Here is a 27962-nt window from a genome sequence, read left to right on the forward strand (position 1 = left end):
AAACTATATTGGCATCCACATCAAAGCACGATAATGCTTGAGCTCTTTAAAGCAAGATGGATTCTGAACCATATCCTTGGTGTGAATGTGCCTTAAAGGTAAAAAAAAAAATCACAGAAAATGTTTTCATATTAATTAACTGTTGTGCGAATACTTTGTTCGGCATTTTAATTAAGGTTTAGTCTCAAGTGACACAAATGTTCACTCATGTGAGGCCATTAGGCATCTTATCTTGGCACATAGTTCAGAACATTTTGTAAAGTGAATGTTTCAGGGTCTTTATGCCATGTAGTTGATTTTATTCACTTAATTATGCTTCATTCCCTTCTAGCTTTCAAAGAATGGACGAAAAGCTTCACATTTGGAAGAAAAGCCTGGCGGGTGCTTAATCTTCGGGCACGGATCGGCCTTCTGACGCCCGATGCCAATCACGGTCAGTGTTTTGCTGCCGACACGGGATCTCCTACTAATCGTCATTCCCCTCATCATCTGATCCACAGCAACCCAGCCACCCTACACACCCCTGGAGCCTCGCCGTGTTCCTGCCACCGCTCTTCTCCTCTCCTCATCCCTCTACCTTTCCGCACCCTCCCTCCATCCACACCCGCGGCTCTCTTCTCCCCCACTGCCCGGTGCTCTCTCACATTCCTCAGGTCTGCACACAGAGCCGCATTGTGTGTGTGTCTTACAGAGCACACAGTCAGGGCTCATTTCGGACACACACACATCGAACAGGGTGTGTGCACAGTCGCACCGATGAGTACACACACGTACACATATCCCTTCATAAAACTAATAGACATGCATTCATGTGCGCACACGACCACAAACACACACGCTGATTTTCATATGTGCACACTGTATACACACTCATCTACATACACAGGATGTCTCACACAGAGGCCGAGATTCCAGTATCCTTATTTCTTTTTTTACTCCTTCATGCTTCTCTCTTTCTCTCGCTTTTTGCAGTTTGATCTTTTAATCCCTCAAGCATTACAATATTTCTCTCCTCCTCTGTTCCCACAGTGGGATAGATGATATGGTAGATGTTTTATTGTGATTGAATTGAGGAACAGTTACATAAAGGAACTAAACTGGGGAAGACACAATAAAAATACATCTGCGTTGGAACAAAATAAGTCCTAATTTAAAAGCAAGCCACTTTACAGTGTTCAAAAGATCAGTTTTTCTTCAACAGATGTGAAGAATTTGAGAAAAAAAATTGTATATATGAATTTTCATACCGTTCATATACTATTATATTATTTATTCAAATTTTAAATTATCTTTTAATTTTAGATTTACAATTTTCATTTCAATTTTAAGTTTCAGTTACTTTATATGCTTTTGACATATTTGTTGGTATTTCTATTTAGCTTTAATTAATTTTTTACTGTTTTAGTTTTTGTCATTTTTAGTATTTCAACGCAGTTATTTGCCATGGCAACATTTCTAATTTTCATTTTCGGTTTATATATATTTTCAGCTTTATTTCAGTTATTGAAAATAATGTAAGCTTAGTTTAGGTTTGATAAAGTTGATACAAGTTTAACTTAGAATTTTGAATTTGGTGAAAATGAGATAATGTTTTACAATGTTTCAAAACAGTGATTCAAAGTAATTTGTGGGAAAATCCATAATCATCATGTTCATAATGCCATCTTTTTGTAGCATTAATAATCTCTTGCAAGATGCAAGAAGTAGGCCTAGGCCTGTTATTGAAAATTCAAACTCCATATATCTGATGCATCAGGTCTGATCATCTATATGAGCACCCATACTCAGTTTTCGATACATAACATTATCTTGGGTTTTCAATGGTCATGTGCAGTCTGGTGGGTCAAAATCTTTGAAACAATGAATGTATTTTGGTTCTCCAAGTCTCTTTTCTGAGCAAAGGCCATTCTGATGCACTTTAATACAAAGGCACAGAGAGAAAGCCCAGCCACCACTTGCCAGGAAAGGCCAACGAGGGGAGGGGGTGATGGGTTTGGATGGAATTGTTCTTGAGACAGAGGAGTGGCGGAGTTTTTTTCCTCTTCTTTCTCAATGGGGTGGGCTGGGGGGCTGATATGGCTCGTATTTCAGCGCTCATGGGGGTCGGGGTTGGACTCACTTTTTGGGATAAACTAAGATTCATAAATGCACCAGTGAACATAAAACCGCGGAGCTCTGACTGGCGCGGTGGGTTCTGTCTGTGTGTGCCTGGCGTCGGATCCTCCCAAACACATCCACATCCACTTCCACACTCCCCGCGAGCACAGAGCTGCTGCCGCTGCGCCGGTTCTTCGGCGACTTTCACCCCTGAGGACCTGCATGTCTAATCTTTAGACATGTTCAGATTAGTGGATTCACGGACTCTCCTGCTACTTGTAGCAACGCAATGCGTTTTGCTATCCCTTGTAAGATGTCAACAAGAAGATGACCGTAAGTTGGATAGTTTTTCATATTGAAATTCAAAGTATTCTGCTAAAAAAAATTGCACGGTGTTGCCATGGTGACATGAGAGGAAAGTTTGGAATGGTTCAGTTTGAGCGTGGACTGTGGGATGCCTTTGCTCTTTTTTAAAATATAAGACCTGAAGTATATACAGTATGATTGTATTTTAAGTCAAAGTCTACATATAGTCAAAGTTTGAACGCAGTCTACACTGCAAAAAACGCTTTCATTATGTTTAGTGAAGCTGTCTAGTCTGTATCGGTCTCGACTTCATTGATTTGAACGCGCGTCAGTCACGCGCAGTGTAGACAGAATGACAGATGCTGATGTTGCGCGACAGGTTAACGCACTGAAACTCTTGTTTTTGTTAGTTTTCTAAGTTTAAAGTTAAAGAACAAAACAGGTAAAGTATGTATGAATGTATTGGTTTTGCTTTTAAGTATGTATGAGCTTTACGAACGCTTTTAAACAACGTTTCAGCAATCACAAAAGTTAGAAGGCAAGTTAATCAGTGCGCTAAACAGATGCTCCAGTAGTAACATTCACTTGAGGAGGTTACTATAGCAACAGTAGCCTACTCTGCTCGATAACTTTCCGCTGGATAGGATCTGTATCATTATGGTACAGTAAATAAGTATGTCCCTCTCTCAAAGGTCACCGAATAATTAGATTTCTTAGTTTTTAAACTTCCTAAAACTGTAATGCTAGAAAAAAAAAATCTAAGATAAACTAAACAAACTCGCTTTCCTCAAATTTTTATGTCAGTGCCCTGGAGAGTCTCTAGCCAATCTTCAATATGTGCCAGTGTGTCGATCTGAGGAACCCCAAATGATGCCTCAAGTGTGTATATATATTTACAGTGTAGAGAAGAGGGTTATGTGTAACCATTTAAGCATTATTAGGACTAATCTCCATGTAGAGGCCATTAATATCCACTAGTGGCAGTGTGAGTGCTGTTTCACTCAAGATTAGGAGCAAAGGTTCCTACAAGGGTTCAAACGGTGCACCATTAGTACACGTGCAAAGTGTTTGGAAAGCAAAAAACTTTTGGATTTAGTTCAGGGGATTTTGGGTTGATTAGAAGGAGATTTGGGGAACTAGGTTTGGTGGGTGGATAGGGAGGGGGTTTCAGGAATGTTGCTTGAAAGACCAAAACATCACACTGGCAACCTCAAAGGGACACAAGCATCTTGGAAGGAGAAAGTTTGTGATCTGTGATATTTAGTAAACTTTGAAGGGATGGAAGAAAAATCACTTAGATGATGATATCCTTATGTTCTCACTGTGAACAAGGAAATGTTAATTACACAGAGCGCTTGTTTTGGCCAGAGTTATTTGCGTCCAAGAAAAGTGGATTTTCCATATTTACAGTTCAGAATTAAACGGCTATAAGTGCCTCATTCATATACACTAGGGCTGGGAGTTAAAGTCAAATTACACTTTCATATGGATATTTGAAAAGCAAACACATCAAGGGGTTCTGTGTGTGAGAGGGCTGTCCTTTCTGACCCATGAGGGTGTGTTTGCCCTGGTGGTAAGTAAGACCATTAGATCCAGATGGAGCTTTTGAGATCGGTGTGTTTGCATAAGGCACCAGGCTGTCAATGCAGCCCTGTCTGTGTTTGAGAAAGCCCCATTCATGGCTAGTTTAGTAGATTTGGGGTTCAATTACAAATACGCAGACTACAGGAGCCCACATTTTACACCGGGGTGTCAGATATTTGCACCCTGCAAATATTACTAGTCTGTGTTGTGGTGAATGTATAATCATAATGTAAACAGATGGTGGACACAAATGTATATTTCTAAATTATAATTATTAGGAGACCCGTACAGCTTGCTTTTTCAGGAAGAGGTTGATTTATTTTCATATGCTTGAGTATGAGTCGCTCACCTGTCTCTTACCCCCATACACTCCTTTCTGTCGCCCCCTTCTGGTGGCTGCAGAGGAAGATTTAGGCAGCTGCATCCAAGATGGCAAGCAGTATGCAGACCGTGCTGTATGGAAGCCAGAACCGTGCCGCGTCTGCGTGTGCGACACTGGGGCAGTGCTGTGTGACGAGGTCATCTGTGAGGATGTGACAGACTGTGACAATCCCATCATTCCACTTGGAGAGTGCTGTCCCATCTGCCCAGCTGAAACCGACGAGCCTATCGGTCCGCTCTCTGCTTATACACCTTTTTTTTTTTTTTTTTGCTTATCATACCTGTCCCACTCACTGTCTGCTCTGAGTTCTGTAAATATGGCAATAGTCTCACATACCACTAGACTGTAAAAGTTGGTCATGTGATTGTGTTCAGAACTCAAAGCAACATTTAAAGGGGAAGAAAGCAACACTTTTAAGTTTTACGTTTGCATTAAGTAGTGCAAATTATATGTTTTTCAGTTATAGATGGTTATAGCAGTCTATGGCTAAAATGTGCCCACTTTACATTTTACTTTTATAGTATTTTTTTTTTTTTTTTTTTTTTTTTTAGAAAATAACTTAAATTTGCCACCAGTTTGCTGTGGAATCTATGAGTTTTAGACAAGATTTTAAGTCAATACTCAAAAAAAAAGGAAATTTACAATTGTATAGTGCTCATAAATAAGCTTTAAGCTAACTTTTTTATACTTTAGTCTCATGATACTTAATTCAGAGGATGATTTGACTTTCTTTAGATTAAATTATAGGTATTATATTATATTATATTATAATATACTATATTATATGTTTTCATTGTGTGACAAAAGTAGTTAAAATAGATGGATATGAAAAAAAAAGGGAAAAGAAGATGGACAATTTTTTTTGAAAGTGGACTCACCTTTGCCATAGACTGTTATAGTTTGGAAAAGCTGAAAAACAAGAGTCATTGAATGAGAGGTCATGGCATGACCTCTTTCAAACAACCTAATTAACGAAAAATTTAGAAGTGTTCTTTCAACTTTTTTCATGCACTTTCATGTTCAGTCAACCTTGACAGCTGATTATGTTCATTTAAAAAAAAAAAAAGAAGTGTTTTGTACAGATACACACAATAACAAGATGAACATAGTTATCAAAAAAATGTTTTTCCTAAACATTTTAATATATTCTGTCTCACTGTAATCAGCTCATGGGACTGATACAGAATGAGTTTTATCAAAATATTTATTTTAATTTCTTTCATTTAATTTGCTTGGCAGCATATATATTAATAATGCCTCTAATATTCAACTAAAGCATAATGCATCATGTTTTAATCCTCAGCTTGCACCCTCATATTCTGCTTTTAACAATTAAACCGAAGCAGACTGGGAAGGGAATGATGCTGTTTTGGTACACAGCCTAGTGGGGTGCCGTTGAGTTGGTATTTTCAGCTATGTAGTTTCAGCAGGGAATAGCTGTTCATTAGTTCTTACAGCAGCACCGAGTGTCTGACTGGTTTACCGTCCTCATTATGAGTTAGAATCTGTTGGTTACTTCATTCACAGACAGTTTTTCCTGACCCTTTGGTGACCTCTATTTTTTTTATAATCAGCTTGCAGTGTTGTTATGAATTAATGATTCAGATGTTATGACTCCAGTTATTTTGCAACATTATTATTTTATTAATACATTATTATTTTAAATACTTGCTTATTGATAGAATACATGAAAACTACTTCATTTTGTGTCTAACTGTCAATCTTTATCTTCCCTTCATCCTGTGACCTGATTCAGCAGAGTCAGTTGGTGCCAAGGTGAGGTCTTGACTTATTCACTTATCAATGACATTATTTAAGAAATGCCTATAGTCTTAAGGTTTAGATCTTAAATAAGTTCTTTCTTACTGTCCACAGGGACAGAAAGGTGAACCAGGCGATATTGCAGATGTAAGTTTTTTCACTAGTAAACAACTTTGTTTTAGAAGGATTTTACCAAATTTTAAGTTGCTAAATACAATTTATTTGTTTGTTTCTGTAGGTGGTAGGACCAAGAGGACCTGCTGGCCCAATGGTGAGATGAATTATAAACACTTTGGTAGTATATTTCTGAATATTTTCTAATGCTGCGCCGCGATTCTCCACTAGGTGGCTCTCCTGAATGTTTATTTGCCTACTGTTTTTGCAAGTTATTGAGTTCACTTAAGAGACTATATAAATGATTTTTTTTCTTTCTTTGATTTCAGGGACCCCCAGGAGAGCAAGGACCACGTGGCGAGAGAGGATCTAAGGGTGAGAAGGTAAGGCATTTTCCCTTTTCAAACTATTTTTTTTTTCTCAGACTTGTTAGGTAAAGTGATGTCAGTCCTTATTAGTAGTTATCCGGGTACATTAAGGGGGCAGTGGACACACTCTGCAGGAAGCTGTCATGTGAAAAGGCTTTAGTTAATCTGTTCATTCTCCTTTCTTTTCTGCTCATATGCCCTGTTTTTGATTTTTTATTTTCTTTCTTTTTTTTCATCTGCCTCTCAGGGAAATCCCGGCCCAAGAGGGAGAGATGGCGAGCCTGGTACACCTGGAAACCCAGGACCCCCTGGACCACCAGGACCTAGTGGACTTGGAGGAGTATGTCTCTTCTCTCCTTTAATCTACTCCCTAAATTTGTATCTGACACTTGCGGGGTTACTGTAAATGTGTTTTTCTGTGCAGAACTTTGCTGCTCAGATGGCTGGAGGTTTTGATGAGAAGGCAGGAGGTGCTCAGATGGGTGTGATGCAGGGACCAATGGTGAGAAAAACCCACACAGAAAACATACATATGTATTAAATAAGTATTAAAAGGGCATGTTATACCTTACATCACACCTGTTTTAAAACACAACCCATTTGGAATAAATCTCACGTCAAGTCAATATTTTAAAGTACTCAATTAGACTAATATGAAATTTCAACAATCTGTCAAAATAAGACAAATATTCAGTTATTATAGGATATAGTTCTATAATTCATAAACTGCCCCCTTGTGGAATGGTCTGGAATGACACAAGCTGCATTTTTAACATACAAATAAAAAAGGGAGAATATAATGCAAAAACAACATGCACAAATGAATAAAACTTACCTGAAGTTTCAATATTTAGGATTGAGATGAGCATAGGCCTCTATTTAAGCTGCTGCTTTGTTATTGTACTTTGAGATCTGTAAGCCAAATTAATCCATTGCCTAAAGCTTTTATTTAAATAAATGATCAACTCTGAAGCATACTGAACAATATAAGGAGAGTTTCTTGACTTCTGATCACTAGTGTGTCCTACTGACATTTAGTCACAATATCATTTTCAAATGCCACCTGTTCTCAGGAAGCTTCACGGATTCAAAGATTTTAATATATGAACATATATCCACAATAAATGTGGTTACTAAAAATAAATCACACACAACTAAACAAATAATTCATCTTATTAGACTTCAACTAGCTTTGAAACATAATATATAAATAACTGGAAAATACAACACTGCCATGCTGTTTTGTTTATCTGGGTCAAAGTGGCCATGCTGCATTTAACTCTATCTGTTTCTACAGGGTCCAATGGGTCCCCGTGGTCCTCCCGGTCCCTCTGGAGCACCTGTAAGTTAATGCACATATTCATATAATTATTTCATATTACCAATTTATTGAAAAATACAAAATAATGCTGATTATATTCTCAACAGAAGCCACTATTGATGAGACAGATATGAGTAACATGTTAGCACCCACCAATGCCAACTCCTAACCACACACTGTCATTTGTTTCCATTCCAGGGCCCACAAGGTTTCCAAGGCAACCCTGGAGAGACTGGTGAACCCGGCCCTGCTGTGAGTGTCCCAGATCTTGCCGGTTTCAAGAATAAGCCTACATATATGACATTTATATGCCCACATACATATTACATGGCCCACACAGATGACACATTCATATGCACATTGACAATGACATGGCTTTACAGAGAGCGATGGTACATTCTATTTACTATGACACAATACAGTTTAATCAACTTTTAATGATTGTTTAATTTTAGGGTGCCCTCGGACCCCGTGGCCCACCAGGCCCCCCTGGAAAATCTGGAAGTGATGTGAGTAATTTTTGCCATTAGCTTGATATTTAACCTATTAAAATTGGGAAGGCTTGAAAGATACTAACTACTATGTCTCTGCCCGCTCTTCTTCCAGGGTGAGGCTGGCAAACCTGGTAAGCCTGGTGACCGTGGACCCCCAGGGCCTCAGGTAAACAACCAGCATGCAACAGTTTTGGTCACTTTTTGTAATAATGGTCATATAATGTAATATAATACAATTTTTACAAAGATGCAACATAATCATTGAATATGGTTATTTTTCGTTTGACAGGGAGCCCGTGGATTCCCCGGAACTCCTGGCCTTCCTGGAATCAAGGGACACAGAGTGAGTTTCAGTGGAGACTGGAGTCATTGGTTTCTCTGTACATTTATTTGTGTATGCATCTAACAACTTTAAATGTGTTTGTAGGGACACCCAGGTATTGATGGAGCTAAAGGAGAGGCTGGTGCTGCAGGTGCTAAGGTAAAGCAACATAAAAAACAGTCAGTTTTTAGACAAAACATCCAACTGTGACATAAGCTGTGTAAAAGTCACATAACACACTGTCTATAATCATATCTGACAAACAGCATGTAAGAATAAACTGCACATGGGTTTCATCAGAATTTTATCAAACATTTATTAAATTTATGTAGTTGTAAAGCATTACTGTTTGCAAGTCTGGTTTGGAATAATATATATTATTAAATAATTAAATGTATTATTTAATGTGATATTTATTTTAATTTCTAAAGATATTTTAAATTATAAATATATTTTAAACTATAAACACACCAGCCCTTTGAGAAACTGAGTATATAATAACATATTACCTTAATAAAATATTACATGCTCATTTACACCCTACTCTTACAGATAAAATATGTAAAAGTCACATAACACACTGTCTATGATCATATCTGACAAACAGCATGTAAGATTAAACTGCACACGGGTTTCACAGGGCATCAGAACTATTTATCAAATCAGATATTTATCAAATTTATGTAGTTGTAAGGCATTATTGTTTGCAAATATGCTTTGGAACAATACATCCATATTATTAAATGAGACACATTTTTTATTACATGCTGATGTATTGTAAAACACTTGCTGCTATTAGGTGGGATACGGGTAAGGCTAGGGACATGTTTAGTGGTATGGGTAGGTTTAAGGGTGGGTTAAAAGGGAAGGGAAGGGAAGGGTCAACAGTGTAATTATAGCTGTAATTAATTAGAAATGAATTGCAGATGTAATTACATGCATGCAATTCTAATAAGTACAATGTAAAAAACATAATAAGTGCATTGTATCAAATGATTAATTAAAATGTTAGTACATAGTAATTAAAGACATCAAATATAGTTGAATTTATTTTATGTATAAAGATATTTTAAACTATAAAAATTCCCATAAGACCTTTGAGAAACATATTGAGGAACATACTTACCTGCACAGATGCTAAATGGGCTAATTCATTTTATTCAGTTCTGAGGAAATTATGCAACTGGGTCTAATCAGTCTCCTCTCTTTTCCTACAGGGTGAGGCTGGTTCTAATGGTGAGAGTGGTGCTCCTGGACCAATGGTGAGTACCTAAAGTCAGAAATGGCCTAATGATTCAATGCATGTAGTTTTCTAACACTCAAATAGTGCATCTAACTCCATCCTATTTTCTTTTTTGTCTATCAGGGTCCACGTGGTCTGCCCGGTGAGAGAGGTCGTCCTGGTGCAACTGGTGCTGCTGTAAGTGAACACTCAGAAGGGTCCTGTATATGATCACAATTTCTGTAGCTGATGGTGGCTTCAAACTATAATGATTCTACTTATGTCTGTCCATAGGGTGCCCGTGGTAATGATGGTCTGCCTGGTCCCGCTGGTCCTCCTGTAAGTGCATTTCCTTACTTCCTTTCTCACATACTAATAATCCATGTGATCTTAAAATCATAGTTCCTGTTCTGTTTTGAAGGTTATTCATTATAATGCTATGGCTAATGCTAACTAATGGTTAACCCATATGGGATACACAGAGATATCCAGGTGGAAAATTGTTGATATATATTAATTAAACTTGATAGCAAATTACTTCACAAAATATTTATTAAAAATTATTTTTTACTTAAAAATCAGAAAGTGTGCATCATTCACTTACAAATCTCAGAGTAACATTTAAGGGATTTGTATAGGGTGCACAAGAAATAAGCATCCCTCTTTGATCATTTGTTGATGTCTCTGTCTTCAGGGTCCTGTTGGTCCTGCTGGAGCTCCAGGTTTCCCTGGATCCCCTGGTTCTAAGGTAAAATACCTCTCATCTACAGTACTTTGTGAATTCTTTCCCATTCTCAAATTTAAACATTTTAAGTATAAAGAATACCATTAGCCTTGATAATGAGATGTGATCTTCACTCCTGTAGGGTGAAGCTGGTCCCACCGGAGCTCGTGGACCTGAGGGTGCACAAGGACCCCGTGGAGAGGCTGGAACACCTGGATCACCTGGACCTGCTGGTGCATCTGTGAGTAAACTTACAGATAATATTACAAGCCAAATATTTGATTTTCTTTGTCAATGTATAAAATATATATTCAATATTTTGATTTACAATGGTTACAGTGAGTTTTAAATATTAAATGTTTACATTCTGCAGGGTAACCCTGGTACTGATGGTATTCCTGGAGCCAAAGGATCTGCTGTGAGTATATCCACATAATCTTTTAATTTTCTTTCACTCATTTCTCTGTTAAGAAAAATAACATAAATTTTTTAGTTTTTCACCACAATGAAATGGAAGTAGCAACAGATTTATTCTTCCATATTGTGATGTACATCTGAGTGTAAAAGATTATCAAAAAAGAAAACTGGTGGGAACTTAGTTCTATGCATTGATTGTTGATTGGATTTTGAGATGTAGGAACTCAAAAAATGGATGCAGATGAACATGAGCTTGCAGGGGCGGGTTTAAGCATACTAAATGATTAGAGAAGTTACCAGAAAGATTTTTGATTAAACATTACATGGTCAAAACATTTTAAAAGAAAGATATGCACTGATTAACTGTTCACAATAAGATCTATAACATGTATTTGAAGATAGATAAATTATTTTCATTTCATGCCAACTTTAACACTTTGGTCACACTGTTGCATTGAATCTATTGTAAACAAGTATTGATTTATTTCCCCTTTGCAGGGTGCTTCTGGCATTGCTGGTGCCCCTGGTTTCCCAGGACCCCGTGGCCCGCCAGGACCTCAGGGAGCTACTGGACCTCTTGGACCTAAAGGACAATCTGTACGTAATCATATTCTGAACCAAAAAAGCTCTCAATGTTTCCCAGACATCTTTTAGTTATTTCATATAGATGATAGCACAGGTTACTGATTATTCTGCCATTTGAGGTTTACCATTGTACTAATTGAAAACACTATTGTATTTATACAGGGAGACCCTGGTATCCCCGGATTTAAAGGCGAGGCTGGACCCAAGGGAGAGCGTGTATGTAACCAACGTCATACTAATCATCAGCTGTGCTTTCTATTGTATCCAAAGACTGATGACCATAACAATCATTTGAAATATTGTAGCAAACTAATCAGGCATATTTTTCTTCTAATTGTACAGGGTGTTGTAGGACCTCAGGGTGCCCCTGGGCCATCTGGAGAGGAAGGAAAGAGAGGACCAAGAGGAGAGCCTGGTTCTGCCGGACCTCTCGGACCCCCTGGAGAGAGAGTGTGTATCATATCCGAATTAGTTTCACTGATTCACAGAATGAAGAAGAACCACACTAATAAGTCCATATGTGTTCTTCCTTAGGGAGCTCCGGGTAACCGTGGATTCCCCGGTCAGGATGGTCTAGCTGGAGCAAAGGTTGGTGACTCATAGTTGGATACTCAACTACTCAACACATGTATTTCCTCCTGATTTCTGTACTCAAATGTTCTGTACTATGATAGGGTGCACCTGGTGATCGTGGTGTTCCAGGTGTGACCGGACCAAAAGGAGGGACTGGAGATCCTGGCCGCACAGGCGAGCCTGGTCTTCCTGGAGCCAGAGTGAGTCATTGTGGTATTTCTGGGATTTATCTGAAAATATATTATTCAGGTCAATTTAGATCATCATAACTGTACACAACAGACATTACAATCTAAAATTTAAGCTTTTATGCTTGTTGCTTTAAAGGCTCATTGCATTTTTCACCATTCATCTGTTCCCTCCTCTAACAGGGTCTGACTGGACGCCCTGGTGATGCTGGACCTCAAGGAAAAGTTGGAGCACCTGTGAGTATCTAGAGAATTTACAGCACTTTTATTGTCACTTTAACAGTAAAGGGTTACAGTCTGCAAACTGATGTACACTACCATTCAAATGTTTGGGGTCAGTACGATTTGTTTTTTCATAGAAAGAAATTTATATTTTTATCCCAGAGGGACATATTTTGTTTCATTCTTTAATTCACCAACAGCTTGACAGTTAACATCATTTAAAAAAAAACAGAATCCTGAAAAACATATCACAGTTTCCACAAAAATATTAAGCAGCACAGCTGTTTTCAACATTGATAAACAGAAGAAATGTTACTTGAGCACCAAATCAGCATATAAAAATGATTCCTGATGGAAATCAGCTTTTCCGTCACAGAAATAAATTGAATTTTAAAACTTATTAAAATAGAAAGCAGTTATTTAAATTGTAAAAATATTTCACAATATTACAGTTTTTTACTATATTTTTTAATCAAATAAATACAGCCATGTTGAGCATAAGAGACTTCTTTTGAAAACATAAACAAATCATACAGACCCCAAACTTTTACCCTAAAAGTGACTAAATATCTTTTGGGTACAAATGATTTTCAGATACTAATTGCTGCATATTAACAAAGTTTAGGGCAAACTTCAGTGCTGAACATGTTTTATTCATTGTAGGGTGCCCCTGGTGAAGATGGACGCCCTGGACCTCCTGGGCCTCTGGGAGCTCGTGGTCAGCCTGGAGTGATGGGATTCCCTGGACCTAAGGGAGCCAATGTAAGACCATTGGAGTATTTCTGCAAATAAACAATAAGTGTTTATATTCATGTCCATTAAAGTGGGTGGGAAGCGTGTGTGTTGTACCACAGGTGACTGTATCTCTCTCACACAGGGTGAACCTGGAAAAACTGGAGAGAAAGGACTTGTTGGACGCCCTGGTCTTAGAGTAAGTCATGTTCCAAACTTCCAACAGACATGCATATTCAGATTACTCCTATGAAATACTATGAAATACAGTAACTCATTGCACACAGCATTGCACTGAAAACCAATCAGAACACCTCAGCAACTATAACGCAACACCTCGGAAAACACCCACAACACCTAGCAGTGTGGCAGTTTTCGCACAGACAAGCACCAAGAAAATCTAACAGTCAATTTTTCTCATTCTTTCTCACTTTGTTTTTTCTTCCATTAGGGTTTGCCTGGTAAAGATGGAGAGACTGGAACTGCTGGTCCACCTGGCCCTGCTGTTAGTATTTTGTCACATTACTCACAATGCCTTATGACCTAAATTTTTGCTATCAATCAATAATATTAAAATCCACTTTACTATTCTCTCTAATACTTCCTAATAAATTGTGATTTCAATGTGTTTTCAGGGTCCTGTTGGTGAGAGAGGAGAGCAAGGTCAGCCTGGTCCATCTGGCTTCCAGGTACAGTTACACAACTATATTTGTCAATTGTGAAAGAGTGTTAAAACTGCACTTCTTAAATTAATGAAAGTGAATAAGTGTAATTACCAGGCTTTTATAAGATTTACTCACATTTTTGCACAGGGTCTTCCTGGACCTACTGGAGCCCCCGGAGAGCCCGGTAAACCTGGTGACCAGGTAAGGATCACTTAAGATATTTATTATTATTCTCTATTTGTGCTATTATTAGTGATTTTAACTATCCTGACTGTGCTGAACTTCTCTCCTGTTCTTCCTCTCTATAGGGTGTTCCTGGAGAGGGTGGTGCTGCCGGTCCCACTGGACCAAGAGTGAGTTCCTATCCTTAACTAACAAGATTCCCAATTTGCGCTCAATGGAAATCAGTTCTAATGCATCATTATTTTGCACAAAAATAACTCTTGCCTGTGCTTCTCTTAGGGTGAACGTGGTTTCCCTGGTGAGAGAGGAGGTGCTGGCCCTCAGGGTCTCCAGGGACCAAGGGGACTTCCAGGAACTCCCGGAACTGATGGACCTAAGGTCAAACCCAAATCACGTCTTACTGAGATTGTGCTCTACTATTCAAAATCACAGTCAAATGAATGCATATAGTACCATTTATAGTCTCTTATGCTCACCAAGACTGCATTTATTAAATCAAAAATAGTAATACAATAAACAGCAATACAGTGAAATACTTTTACAATTTAAAATAACTATTTTCTATTTTAGTATATTTTATAATATATATTTTAAAATGTAATTTATTCCTGTGATGGCAAATCTGCCATTTTCAGCAGCCATTACTCCAGTCTTCAGTGTCACATGATCCTTCAGAAATCATTGTAATATGCTGAATTAGTGCTTTCTTATTGTTATTATTAGTGTTGAAAACAGTTGTGCTGCTAAATATTTTTGTGAAAGCATTGATGCATTTTTTTTCAGGATTCTTAATGCATATGAAGTTTAGCAGTTAATGAAAAGTTCAGTTTATTTGAAAAATTTTTTTAACAATGTAAAATACTTTACTGCCAGCTTTAATCAATTGAATGCATTCTTGTTGAATAAAAGTATTAAATCCATACTTTTATTACTTCAGTACTGTATATACATGCACATATATAATATATAAATAATTTTTATATATACATTAACTGCCTGGAGTTACAATAACTTATATATTTTTATAAACAACTTGTTTATATTTAAGTTAATAACATATTTTTATAATAACTTTTTTTATAAATCATTATTATCCAAGTTAAAAAAAAAAAAATCCAATATTTTCAACGTGGTCTCAAACATTTGGACCACACCCCAACACTCTAAACACAAGCCATCTCTCAAACTCCCACTCATGTCTCTGCTTGATTTCCAACAGGGTGCCATTGGACCAGCTGGCGCTGCTGGAGCTCAGGGCCCTCCCGGTCTGCAGGGCATGCCTGGTGAGAGAGGAGCTGTTGGAATTGCTGGAGCTAAAGGTGACAGAGTAAGTATATTTAGAAATGGTACAATCCCTCTTCTCTGTGATTGAATCAACCTAATGTCATATTACTTATGAATAGCCTACTGAATGATTGAATGACTTATTGAATGTCTCATTTGCTAGGGTGACAGCGGAGAGAAAGGACCTGAAGGTGCTCCTGGCAAAGATGGTGCAAGAGTAAGTGCTATAAAGACAGCAAATGTTAGGAAATCATTTGCATTTTTCTTGCTCATTATAAGTATTGATGTTTCTGTCATCTTTTTGTCAGGGTTTGACTGGTCCAATTGGTCCACCTGGTCCTTCTGGTCCTAATGGTGCAAAGGTGAATGTCTCATCCCTGCCTTGGTCTTCCACCATTGATTTTATGGTGAAATTATTTGAGGAGATTGTTTAATTCACTATTCTTTTTCTTCTCTCACAGGGTGAAACTGGAGCCATTGGCCCAATTGGTGCTCCTGGTGCTCGTGGTGCCCCTGTAAGCAAAACATTTGTTCGATTTTTGTTCTATGTGATTAGTGTAATTTATTAACATTACAACTAGACAGCAAAAAGAAGTCAAAATGGAGTTTGTGGTTTTGTCAGATGTACAGTTTAAAGGTTTTCTTCTTGTTTATTATCTTTTTTGTCATCCTGTTAGGGCGACCGTGGTGAGATTGGTGCACCTGGACCTGCTGGCTTTGCTGGACCCCCTGTAAGTAGAAACAAAGTTACAAAATGCCTCAATTTTTCTACAGTGATAATTGTGATAGAATATTAAAGACTGTCATTTATCATAAAAGATCATTATCATTGTGAATTAATTAAAATAAAAATGACTTCAAACAAAGCAACTTAAAGAAGCAGTAAAAAACAACCAATTAATAATATTGTGAATAAAAAGGGTTATTCTGTGAGACACAGATGCAAATACAATACAAGTATAGCCACTAGCACCATTATAAATTGTTTTATGCATTCATTTCAAAATGGAATATTCTTGACATGAAAAGGTGGACATATCTTAAGATTTTGGCTTTTTAAAGAGCATCTTAAAAGACAAATAAAATGATTAGAAAAATAATGTATCAATTAATGCCACCTAATTTTTACATCTATTGGAAACTCCATAGATTTGCTACAAAAATCAATACTCTTTAGTTACAATGTACGAAATGCACAATTCTCTGTTGCTACAATGTAAAAATGATTATTCATATACTTTTTCATTTCACTTTTTTATTTGACTTTCTCAAACAGCCCAGTGGAAGGTAAAAAATTATCGATTAGGGAGTGTCATTATTATTTAAACTGGAATTAAGAGCATTTAGTCATGAGAAAGCCAAAACTGATTACAACCTTTCATCTCTGTCTCTCCTCAGGGTGCTGATGGCCAGCCTGGAATTAAGGGAGAGCAGGGTGAGTCAGGACAGAAAGGTGATGCAGGATCCCCTGGACCCCAAGGACCATCCGGAGCACCTGGTCCAGTGGTAAGGGTCTTTGCCTCAGCATTGAATGCTATTTTGAATCCGTTTTACACTGATTTTCAGTTGAAAGAGGCTGTTTTTAGAAAGCAGTTTGGTTTTGGTTATTGCCACATGATATTTTTTGAAATCTTTGTGATTGGGTACATAAATAAATTGAGAGTTTAGCGTAGTGCATAAACTTTGTGCTGTTTTTACTATTTGGCTCATCAATGTTCACTGCTTGATTTCAGGGCCCAACTGGTGTTACAGGACCTAAGGGAGCACGTGGAGCCCAAGGAGCCCCTGTGAGTTACTAAATAAGTCAATTAGTCACGAGTAATCATTTTCAAATAGTTTTTTTTTTTATATATTTTCTAGTTACTTTTATAGTAAAGATATTAGACTGCATTGATTTTTCTTAACAAAAATACATTCCTCTATTGTAGGGTGCCACTGGTTTCCCAGGTGCTGCAGGAAGAGTTGGACCACCTGGCCCCAATGTAAGCCTCTCAATATCACTGATAGCTCTCTGTGGTTCCTCCATAATGTGTTTAAATTAATAGACTAGACTGTATTATCCAAAACTTATCCTAATCTAAATATTTTTTCACTTATTTTTCCCTTTCTTCTCAGGGTAACCCTGGTCCTGCTGGCCCAGCAGGTGCTGCTGGTAAGGATGGTCCTAAGGGAGTTCGTGGTGATGCCGGTCCACCAGGTAGAGCAGGAGATGCTGGACTGCGTGGACCTCCTGGTTCTCCTGGAGAGAAGGGAGAGCCTGGAGAGGATGGTCCTCCTGTAAGGCTCAGACTGATTCATTCATGCCCATTTTAGCACCAAAGGCACATTTGACTGGTGTATTCAGTACAGGTTCATTGTTTCTTTACTGTATTCCTAACCTTTCTTCTATTTCCTGTGTAGGGTCCTGATGGTCCTTCTGGTCCTGCTGGTCTTGCTGGTCAGCGTGGTATTGTTGGTTTGCCTGGTCAGCGTGGTGAAAGAGGTTTCCCAGGACTCCCAGGACCCTCTGTAAGTAGAAGAAACCCCACCGGAAACATAATTTCATTTGAAAATCTCTTATTCTTCATTCAATCACTGTTTAAATTCAAGTTAAATTTTACCATAGACTTTAGTGTTTACCAGGTCAAGTAAGTGGTTAATATTAAGTATTAATATTAAAAATGGCCTCTTTTAATAGGCCACTTACTGTACATATTTTAGCTCATGATATATTTAAATGTATTTTTTTTTCTCAAAATGAATATTAAGTACTGATGGTGATATTATTAGATACCGATGCAGTGTCCCTAATCTGACACTAATGATTTGTACCACAGGGTGAGCCTGGCAAACAGGGAGCTCCTGGTTCTTCTGGTGACCGTGGACCACCTGGCCCTGTTGGACCTCCTGGATTGACTGGACCTGCTGGCGAGACTGGACGTGAGGTAAAAAAAAAAACATTCATGCATAACATGATAATATCAGAACCAATCAAGACAAAACTAGACTGGATTCATCTGACTCAAAAGTAGATCTGAAGTGAACACTTTACTGAACAGATTCCTTTAATATAGATAATATGATCATATCAAGACCAGATCTCACTCATCCATTCTGTTTGTCTTCAGGGTAATCCTGGATCTGATGGTCCACCTGGTAGAGATGGTGCTGCTGGTGTGAAGGTGAGGAAACAAACAAACACATATGATATCTTTTTATTGCCCTCTGATCTTTGTAAATCACAAAGCAGTCCAGAAAATCCACACAAGTAAACAATATATTACTATTTATCACAGACACTGGTGTCCAAAAGACCTCTAGTTAACTTTTATTTTTTTCTTTTCTAAATTATATCATCAATTTAATTTTACTGAAAAAAATCAGGAACTTTAGAATGACTTAACATTTAATATATAGTAAATGCAATTATTTAGTAAAATGTTAAATATTTCTTATTCATTTTAAGTAATTTCTCTGTCTAAAATTTTGGACAAAAATTGTGGTTTGTCCATACACAGAAAGATTTGTATGAGTGTTTCGCTTGTTCTTCTCCAGGGTGAGCGTGGTAACACTGGCCCGATTGGTGCTCCCGGAGCTCCTGGTGCCCCTGGTGCTCCTGGTTCCGTTGGTCCAGTTGGCAAACAGGGAGACAGAGGAGAGAATGTGAGTACATAAACACAAGAAATCTCATTATAAAGATTATTTTAAGATTATATCTTCTGGATACAAGAATGCATGACATTAGCATCCAGAGGACAAAAACACAAAAAAAATCATTAGGAGGATTAGCCTAAAGAGCTTTAGCAATGTTTACCACTTACATTACATTAAGTATTTTTTATTTATTATGTATTTACCATCTTACTTTCTAAAGGGCCCACAAGGACCTGCTGGCCCCCCTGGACCGGCTGGAGCTAGAGGCATGGTTGTAAGTACCTTTTATGAAGCTAGTGGAACAAAACAGAAAGTAAAAAATACATGAAAATGGCCAGTTTCAAAATATATTATGCTAACAATATAGAAGAAAATACAGTAAATTAACCAGAAGAGTTCAGTTTCTTACACCTGAACTCCATTAAGTTATAATGCAAAAATTGTCCTTCATGTGGTAACATCTAAATTAACTAGTTTTATTCAAGTTAAACTTATTATTGATTTATTTAAGTCACATCAGGTCGTTTCTGTTGCTCACATGTTGATGGACCTTTTCCATTTCTACGCATCAGGGACCACAAGGACCTCGTGGTGATAAGGGTGAGGCAGGAGAAGCTGGAGAAAGAGGTCAGAAGGGACACAGAGGATTCACCGGTCTGCAGGGTCTGCCAGGACCTCCTGTGAGTCTCATTTACAAGTCTTAGTTTTTACAAACAGGCTAAAATGGTAAAGCAGAGACATGAGATATGCTAACACCTCTGTTGTGTCTCCTCAATAAAGGGTTCTCCTGGAGACCAGGGTGCTGCTGGACCTGCTGGACCAAGTGGCGCTAAGGTGAGTGTCTGTTCTGTTGTCTATAACTTGATGAGAACCACAATTTAGAAACTTCAATGCTTAGATTGATTATTAATGGTCTGTTTAACCCATCTTATTTGGAATAGGGACCTGCAGGACCTGTTGGACCAGCTGGTAAGGACGGTTCTAATGGTCAACCTGGACCCATTGGACCACCTGGACCTCGTGGACGCTCTGGAGAGTCTGGCCCAATTGTGAGCACAGCTGAAATATTCACAGACATCATGTTAATAGGTCTGTTTATATGAAAAGAATATGTCTAATTCATTTTTCTTTCTATCCACTCTCTTTAGGGTCCACCTGGTAACCCTGGACCTCCTGGTCCTCCTGGTCCCCCTGGCCCTGGCATTGATATGTCTGCCTTCGCTGGGTTGTCTCAGCCCGAGAAAGGACCCGATCCTCTGCGTTACATGCGTGCCGATGAGGCCTCCAGCTCTCTTAGACAACATGATGTTGAGGTGGATGCCACACTGAAGTCAATCAACAGCCAGATCGAGGACATTCGCAGCCCCGATGGGTCCCGCAAGAACCCTGCACGCTCCTGCCGAGACCTGAAACTCTGCCACCCTGAATGGAAGAGCGGTAAGAAATGATTAAGAGAAAATCTTTCATTAGGAAAATGTTCATATTCATCATGAAAAAGATTCCAAATGCTCAAAATCAGGGGTGTCCAATCCTGCTTCTTGAGGGCCACTGTCTTGCAGAGTTCAGCTTCATGCCCAATTAAACACACCTGAGCCAGCTAATCAAGGTCTGACTAGGCATACTAGAAACTTCCAAGCAGGTGTGTTGAGGTACGTTGGAGTTAAACTCTGCAGGACAGTGGCCTTCCAGGGCCTAGTTTGGACACCCCAGCTCAAAACAGTAAAACACACTTTTTGAATGATACTCACTCTCATTCATTTGAGCAGAGGAGAACTGGCCCATGACTGGGCCTGGTTTCTCCCATGTTTTTTCTCCATTTCTGTCCCCTGGTAGAGTTTAGGTTCCTTGGCTCTGTCGCCTTTAGCTGGGGTTTAAAAGACACTTAATATTCAATAAAATTAACGATTTGACTGCACTAACATTATAGGATGAGTGCAAAACCTGAACTGAAATGAGCTGAATAGCGAGACTGTTGTCTTCTGTAGAGCTGCTTATAGCTGAATTGAACTTGTTTCATAATTGATGAACTTTACACAGTTATTTAACTGAACTGAACCAACACTGAACTGACTTGAATTGAATAATAACTCTATCTTTTTAGAGCTTTTTTTTTTTTTTACAATCTGTATTGTATAAATACAGGTGACTTGACTTTAACATGTTTGGTCCCTATCCACAGGTGACTACTGGGTTGATCCAAACCTTGGTAGCAGTGCTGATGCCATCAAAGTCTTCTGTAACATGGAGACTGGAGAGACCTGTGTGAAGCCCAGCACTCCCAAAATCCCACGCAAGAACTGGTGGAGCAATAAGGGCAAGGGACAGAAGCACGTGTGGTTTGGAGAGAGCATGAATGGTGGATTCCACGTGAGTATAATCCTTTTATTTTGAAGATGTTCACTTTAAATTTTAGTGAAGTGATAACAAACAAAACAAAACCTAAAAAGAATCCTAAAAAAAGTCTAAAAAAAAAAAAGATTTACAGTACCACAAAAAGCACATTTGGATTTGATTATGAACAGCTGTTCCATAGCCAGTCTGGGTCCCTGCAAATTCCCATCATGTGGTTGAGATCACAGCTGGTTTGGGGAGCTGTTCACAGTTCTGAATTTCTGTTGGTCCATGGTGCTGAAAATCGGCCAATTATAAATCAACAGGGACAAAGAGCTAAAATACTCCCACCTTCCAGTTTCACAATCTATTTTTCTAGTGTTACATTTAATGAGCTGTTTTCATGCAGTGACATTAACAACCAATTTTTCAAGTAAAAGACACTTTTTTCTCTTTTCTAACAGTTTAGCTATGCTGATAGCAGCCAGACTCCTAGTACTACCAGCATCCAGCTGAACTTCCTGAGACTGCTGTCTACTGAGGCCACTCAGACCATCACCTACCACTGCAAGAACAGCGTGGCTTACATGGACCAAGCCACAGGCAACCTGAAGAAGGCCATTCTGCTGCAGGGCTCCAATGATGTGGAGATCAGAGCAGAGGGCAACAGTCGCTTTACATATGGCGTGCTTGAGGATGGCTGTCAGGTGAGTCACACCATATAATATACTTTTCAAGCATACTGGCTATGGTAAAAAAAATAATTAAATTAAAAATGTTTTAAATTAATTTTTTTATTAAATAAAATTATATACACTACTGTTTAAAAGTTTTTTTTTTGACCAAACAAATGCAGGCTTGGTGAGCATAAGAGACTTATTTAAAAAAAAAATCTTATGGAAACCAAATAAAATAATCAAATATTTATTTATTCATGTTATATATGTACACACCGACTTATATGGCTTTTCTGCTGTCTTACAGAAGCACACAGGTCAGTGGGCCAAGACTGTGATTGAGTACAAAACTCAGAAGACATCCAGGCTGCCCATCGTGGACATTGCTCCAATAGACATCGGAGGAGCAGATCAGGAGTTTGGAGTGGACATTGGTGCAGTCTGCTTCTTGTAAAAAAAACAAAACATATGTGGATTGAGATAAGACATGGAAAAATACCAATGACGAGCAATAACTGTGAGGATGCAATACACTCTCCAAATAACGAAATATGGAAGAAAAGAAAAGAAATCTGAAAATTGACGAAAGTTTTTTTTCTCTAAAACAAAAAAAAGTCGTGCTGTCCACGTTTAGTGTGCAGGAAAACCAGCGCTAAATGGGATTGCCCCAAATAGTCTCTCCCTCTGAAATCCAGCCATGTTTCCCCACAAGTCCTCAGTGCAGCGCCTCCTCCTGACGGGAGCCAAGAGGGGGACGGAACAAGTGAGCGCAACCAGAAGAATAAGAGATTCAATGAAAGACTGAAACATGGCTTGATGTCATCACATCCTGCAGTGGGTGGGTGGGTGTGGGTGGGTGATGCTGTACAGCATCATGGCTGGATACCACAGTAGTCCCTCCCACTAAAGAAGAAAGAAGGCCATACCCAGTCCCACTTCCCCCCTCCTTCTGCCTCTTGACTGTGACTCAGAAGAAAACATCACATTATGCAAGATTTTGTGAAATGTTAAACCTGAGGAGGGAATAAGTTTATATTTACTGTGTATAATAACAAAAAAAATCTTGATTCAGTCTGTACTGAAGCAGCCAGATCTATATATTTTCACAATTATGTGTTTGTGTGTGTGAGCATGTGCTTATACACACCGACAATATTTTGGGGAAAGTGCAGTTCCATTTCTTTCTTTCTTTTTTTTTTTTTTTTTTTTTTTTTGTGTAAATCAATATTTTTTTTCCCATGATTGCCCAAACAAGGAAATTTTGGTCCCTTAACATAACAACAAAAAAGAAAAAAAATCAAATAAATTTGGAAAACATTTCTATTTTTTGTTTATTTGCATGATCTTCATTTTTCAAGAAAAGCTACCTCACACAGGAAAAAACGAAGTTAAAATCTGGATGTGAACGAAAGCAGCCTGGGGTTCGAGAAACGTCAGGAAGACACCCCGGCACGGCTCAGTCCATCTTCAGAAGGTGCTATTAGTATTGATCTATCAGTCAGTATTTCCCAGAATTCCCAGACCATCCCACTCCCTAACTGGCCTCATTAAACACACACAGCCTGCTCAGAGGATGCGGAACTATGCGGGATGATCAAAAAGCAGAGGGACTCTTTTTTGCTCCCAAAGGATCACCGTAGCACTGAGCAGGATGTGTGTGTGTGTGAGGGTGTGTATATTTTTGTTATAATTAATATTATTATGATCTTGGTCTTTTTTTGTTTGTTTGTTCTCTCTTTTTGGTTCTGGTTTTGTTACGATTTTAATTAATGTAAATTGAAAATAAAGGAAAAAACAAGGAATTATGAAGTCAGATTTTAATTGTGTTTTTAATCATCATGAGCACAAAATGTTAAATGTATCAATTTGGAGTACAAAACTATAATTGCATTGCTTGTTTGAATTAGTTTGTGTGTGTGTGTGTTTGGTATGTTTTTAGGAATAGAAGTCTACAGGGTAGATAAATGAGTACACCCCGTCTGAAAGTTCACAAATTCAGCAGTTACACTTCATGTAGAAAATATTTTAGGCTTCCTTAAAGATAAAGGCCCGGTTTCACAGACAGGGTTTAGGACTCAAGCCAGGATTAAGCCTTAGTTCAGTTAGGGCATTTATAGTGGTAATTTTATAAATGTGCCTTAAAAAAACAAACACACTACTGGTGTGCATCTTGAGACAAATCAATGGCTCCAACATATTTTAAGATACGTCACTGGCTTTCATTTAAAAACATGAACATGCATTTTAGTCTGGGACTAGCTTAAGCCTTGTCTGTGAAACCAGGGGATAATGTTTCAGCAAGTCTGCTTAAAGAATCGTATCAATGTTTATAATGAAGATTTTCTTATCAAATTGATAAAATGTGTTGCAAAATTGATCACAGCCTCCTGAAAATTTAAGAATAACACTCTTCTGGTGCAAGACAAGCAATTTTTGATCAACAGGTGAGTAAGGTGAACCAAAACATTTAAATAGTAATTCCTCGACAATTAAAAGTGTTATTTAGCCCATTGAATCTTTCTCATACTTAATGCTGACAACAATGGAACCACATATATGAGAGAATTGTCAGAAGACTTTCTTTGCACAAAAGAGGACAATGGTAGCCCTACATGAGGATTACCAAAGCAATATTTTAAGTGTGAAATTATAGCAGAAACTCAAAAATAATGGACTTGTGACAAAGTTCATGAAACAATTATGTCATTACGGAGCCCCTAAAGGGACATGGTGGTAGAAAAAAAAAGGGAAGGAAGGAAATTTTACGTGGTGGTGGAAAAAAATTTGGGATGGGAGGAATTTTTTTTTTCCAAATCTTTTGCGTTCCCTCGCAAAGATTGCGTTCCCTCGCAAAGATGTTTTGCGTTCCCACGCAAAACTTTTGCGTTCCCACGCAAAGATGTTTGCGTTCCCTCGCAAAGTTATAATCGTTCCCTTGCTGTGAACTCGGACAAACACTTCCTCTTTAATGTCCCGCTGGCTGACAGTAGTGTTTCAGTTAGTAACATACGTTAATAATGCACACAAATAATGCGCGGCTCATAGAGTTTGAACTTGTTGGACTCAAAAATGAAGAAATGCAGTCAGTGCTTATGTCAAGCAGTTCAGTTGGCAATATATCACAGATTCGAGCTTCCCGGATTAGTAACTCGTGAGCTAAACGTTGTTAAAAACACAAATACAGCTACTTCCAATCATAGTAACCTAGACAACAAGCTATGACAACCCAATTTCCCTCAAATGTGCTTTATAATAAATTGGTCTCTATGAGCAGGCGGCGGAGATACACGCCTGAAGGGACCGTCTGAAAAGTGCAAAACCCAACACTTAGTTTGATAAAAAAAAAAAAAAAAGCATAACGTTTATGATTATTAATTATTAAATAAAATAATATAATAATAACTTTACTGTTATTAGTAAAAATATTAAATAAATTGTAATGCCATCAAATCCAGTAAGCTGTGTACCAACATCATTTGTGTAAAGAAGGCCTTTAAGTGCTACTTGCCAAACTAAGTGTTGTAGTACCTATACACAAATCCGCCGCGAACTCTATGGGCGCCGCCATACAGTGTTGTAGTACCTATAACCAGCAGGAGAGCAGTGATGTATGAACTGAATTTGGTGCCAGTACAGTATGTTACAGTGAAGTTATTGAGTATTTTTCGTAATATAAAATGAGCAAAAGGGTTTCGGGGTTTGCACTTTTCAGACGGTCCCTTCAGGCGTGTATCTCCGCCGCCTGCTCATAGAGACCAATTTATTATAAAACACATTTGAGGAAAATTGGGTTGTTGTAGCTTGTTGTCTAGGCTACTATGATTGGAAGTAGGCCTAGCTGCATTTGTGTTTTAACAACGTTGAGCTCACGAGTTATTAATCCGGGAAGCTCGAATCTGTGAATATATTACCAACCGAACTGCTTGACATAAGCACTGACTGCATTATTTGTGTGCATTATTAACGTATGTTACTAACTAAAACACTACTGCCAGCCAGGGGGACATTAAAGAGGAAGTGTTTGTCTGAGCTCACAGCAAGAACGATTATAACTTTGCGAGGGAACGCAAAACATCTTTGCGAGGGAACGCAAAATATCTTTGCGAGGGAACGCAATCTTTGCGAGGGAACGCAAAACATCTTTGCGAGGGAACGCAAAACATCTTTGCGAGGGAACGCAATCTTTGCGAGGGAACGCAAAAGATTAAAAAAAAAAATTCCTCCCATCCCAATTTTTTTTTCCACCACCAAGTAAAATTTCATTCCTTCCCATTTTTTTTTCTACCACCATGTCCCTTTAGGGGCTCCGTATGTCTTTACTTTACTATGGACACTTTACTATCCCCAAAGAGTGTAGAACCCAAGAGGCGACACTTTGATACTTTTTGGGTAACAGCCACTAGATGGCGCTCCGGTAGCGCGGCCGCCATTATGGGGTGAAAATACTAACTGGACATAGAATCCTTCACATCTTACACACCCAAAATCGGCGAATTTCACTGCCAAATCAAGTCATCAGTAAATTGTATGGCTTCTACAGTAAATGTTGTATTGTCTTATATATGTTTTATTTTACCAGTTGTGGAATCCAACCAACCATCTGAGATAACGTAGGCCTAGTTAGCTTACTTTGAGTATTTCCATTTTATGCAGCTACACATTTAAATTTAAATTAATAATTTTAAGGTCATAATGTTTGCAGCGAACAATACATTTCAAACCTAGGAGTAATAATAATAGCCTAATATATTGGTCTGAATGCTACAAACACAATGATCTTATAACAGGCTATATGATGCATTGCTGTGTCGCATAATTCCCACTTTTGGACACTTTTGCTTTAACGGACATTAGACAACACTGCAAAATCAAGCTGTTATATTCATATATTTATTGCCCATTCCCATTTTTTTATTCATGTCCTTAATTTAATTTCATATGTTGTATTAATTCAGTGTTTATAATGCTAATACTTGAACTTCAAAGAATTTTAACCCAAACTGAATGGGTTTCTAGAGAGCAAAGGTTTTGTGAAAAATGTTAAAAAGACAAACACAAAGTGTGTAAAATAAACTGTTAAAAGGATTTGATGATCACTACTGATAGTGTTTCATTCTGTGTTGTCATCATTCAGGTTGGATTTTAGCTTTAATGCACATTTTGTTTAACAAAGCAGCTGATATTGCCATAGAAACTAGTGGACTGCCGACTCGCTTTCACCCCAAAATGGTGGAAACGCAGGGCCGCTGCTGGGCGCCGGTGTTGCAATGGTTCTATTAACCCTGTAAAGCCCACTGTTGCAGAATTACAATATCACTTTCAACAATTTTTTTTTTTTTTTTAAAAAAGGCCTGCAAATATTTTTTTCTCAAGACCACATTTACATAGTTAATGGGTTCTATTGTATGTCCTTGCAATGCCATTGGATAGAAGAAGTGTTTTTAGGTCCGGTCAATCTGGCCATGAACTCAAATCCTGACTGGATTTGTCAAGATTCAAGTAAGTAAAATTCCTTACATATTTTTTTTGTGTTTATTACAATGTCTAGAACACAAACATATTTAGTTATTTTGGAAAACATTAACCAAATTTGATTTAGAGATTGTTAAAGGTGCTACAGAGGATGTTTTGTTTTATACATTTTTGCAATATTACTTGAAACTGTCTTTACTAACTGATAAAAGACTTTATTAGGTGCACTGAAAGGAATAATATCAATATACATCATCTGTGCACGAGGTAGGGCCTTAAAAACATCAGCCAATCGTTTACGCGAT

The 27962-nt window shown here is 38.1% G+C and overlaps 1 protein-coding gene across 6 annotated transcripts; it reads left to right on the forward strand.

Annotated features, from left to right (window-relative positions):
• Positions 1 to 297: 297 nt before the first annotated feature.
• On the forward strand, positions 298 to 23994 carry col2a1a (collagen, type II, alpha 1a). Of its 6 annotated transcripts, none has more exons than XM_048209666.1 (54): positions 298 to 433; positions 4390 to 4599; positions 6126 to 6145; positions 6245 to 6277; positions 6369 to 6401; positions 6574 to 6627; positions 6860 to 6952; positions 7037 to 7114; positions 7910 to 7954; positions 8132 to 8185; positions 8389 to 8442; positions 8540 to 8593; positions 8717 to 8770; positions 8855 to 8908; positions 9967 to 10011; positions 10116 to 10169; positions 10266 to 10310; positions 10666 to 10719; positions 10838 to 10936; positions 11069 to 11113; positions 11611 to 11709; positions 11860 to 11913; positions 12040 to 12147; positions 12232 to 12285; positions 12372 to 12470; positions 12642 to 12695; positions 13344 to 13442; positions 13558 to 13611; positions 13864 to 13917; positions 14048 to 14101; positions 14225 to 14278; positions 14386 to 14430; positions 14540 to 14638; positions 15480 to 15587; positions 15708 to 15761; positions 15853 to 15906; positions 16006 to 16059; positions 16222 to 16275; positions 16943 to 17050; positions 17278 to 17331; positions 17473 to 17526; positions 17660 to 17821; positions 17945 to 18052; positions 18361 to 18468; positions 18652 to 18705; positions 19079 to 19186; positions 19398 to 19451; positions 19750 to 19857; positions 19958 to 20011; positions 20119 to 20226; positions 20326 to 20614; positions 21357 to 21544; positions 21973 to 22215; positions 22493 to 23994. In XM_048209666.1, the coding sequence occupies exons 1-54, from the start codon at positions 313 to 315 to the stop codon at positions 22637 to 22639; spliced, it is 4497 nt and encodes a 1498-aa protein (XP_048065623.1). In that variant the 5' UTR covers positions 298 to 312; the 3' UTR covers positions 22640 to 23994. The 6 variants fall into 6 exon arrangements, with proteins under 6 accessions (XP_048065623.1, XP_048065624.1, XP_048065625.1 ...); XM_048209667.1 differs by having other exon boundaries at positions 6129 to 6145; XM_048209668.1 differs by lacking the exon at positions 298 to 433 and adding an exon at positions 1467 to 2430.
• Positions 23995 to 27962: the final 3968 nt, after the last annotated feature.

The sequence above is a fragment of the Megalobrama amblycephala genome, linkage group LG12, assembly GCF_018812025.1.
Source record: "Megalobrama amblycephala isolate DHTTF-2021 linkage group LG12, ASM1881202v1, whole genome shotgun sequence".
NCBI lineage: Eukaryota > Metazoa > Chordata > Actinopteri > Cypriniformes > Xenocyprididae > Megalobrama > Megalobrama amblycephala.

Bases quoted from the DNA above. Each gene is read 5' to 3' on its own strand.
- col2a1a (XM_048209666.1), top strand. From the start codon at position 313: ATGCTTCATTCCCTTCTAGCTTTCAAAGAATGGACGAAAAGCTTCACA. The intron at 7,115-7,909 runs GTGAGAAAAACC...CTGTTTCTACAG, and splicing joins GTGTGATGCAGGGACCAATG to GGTCCAATGGGTCCCCGTGG. The intron at 19,187-19,397 runs GTGAGTACATAA...TACTTTCTAAAG, and splicing joins AGGGAGACAGAGGAGAGAAT to GGCCCACAAGGACCTGCTGG.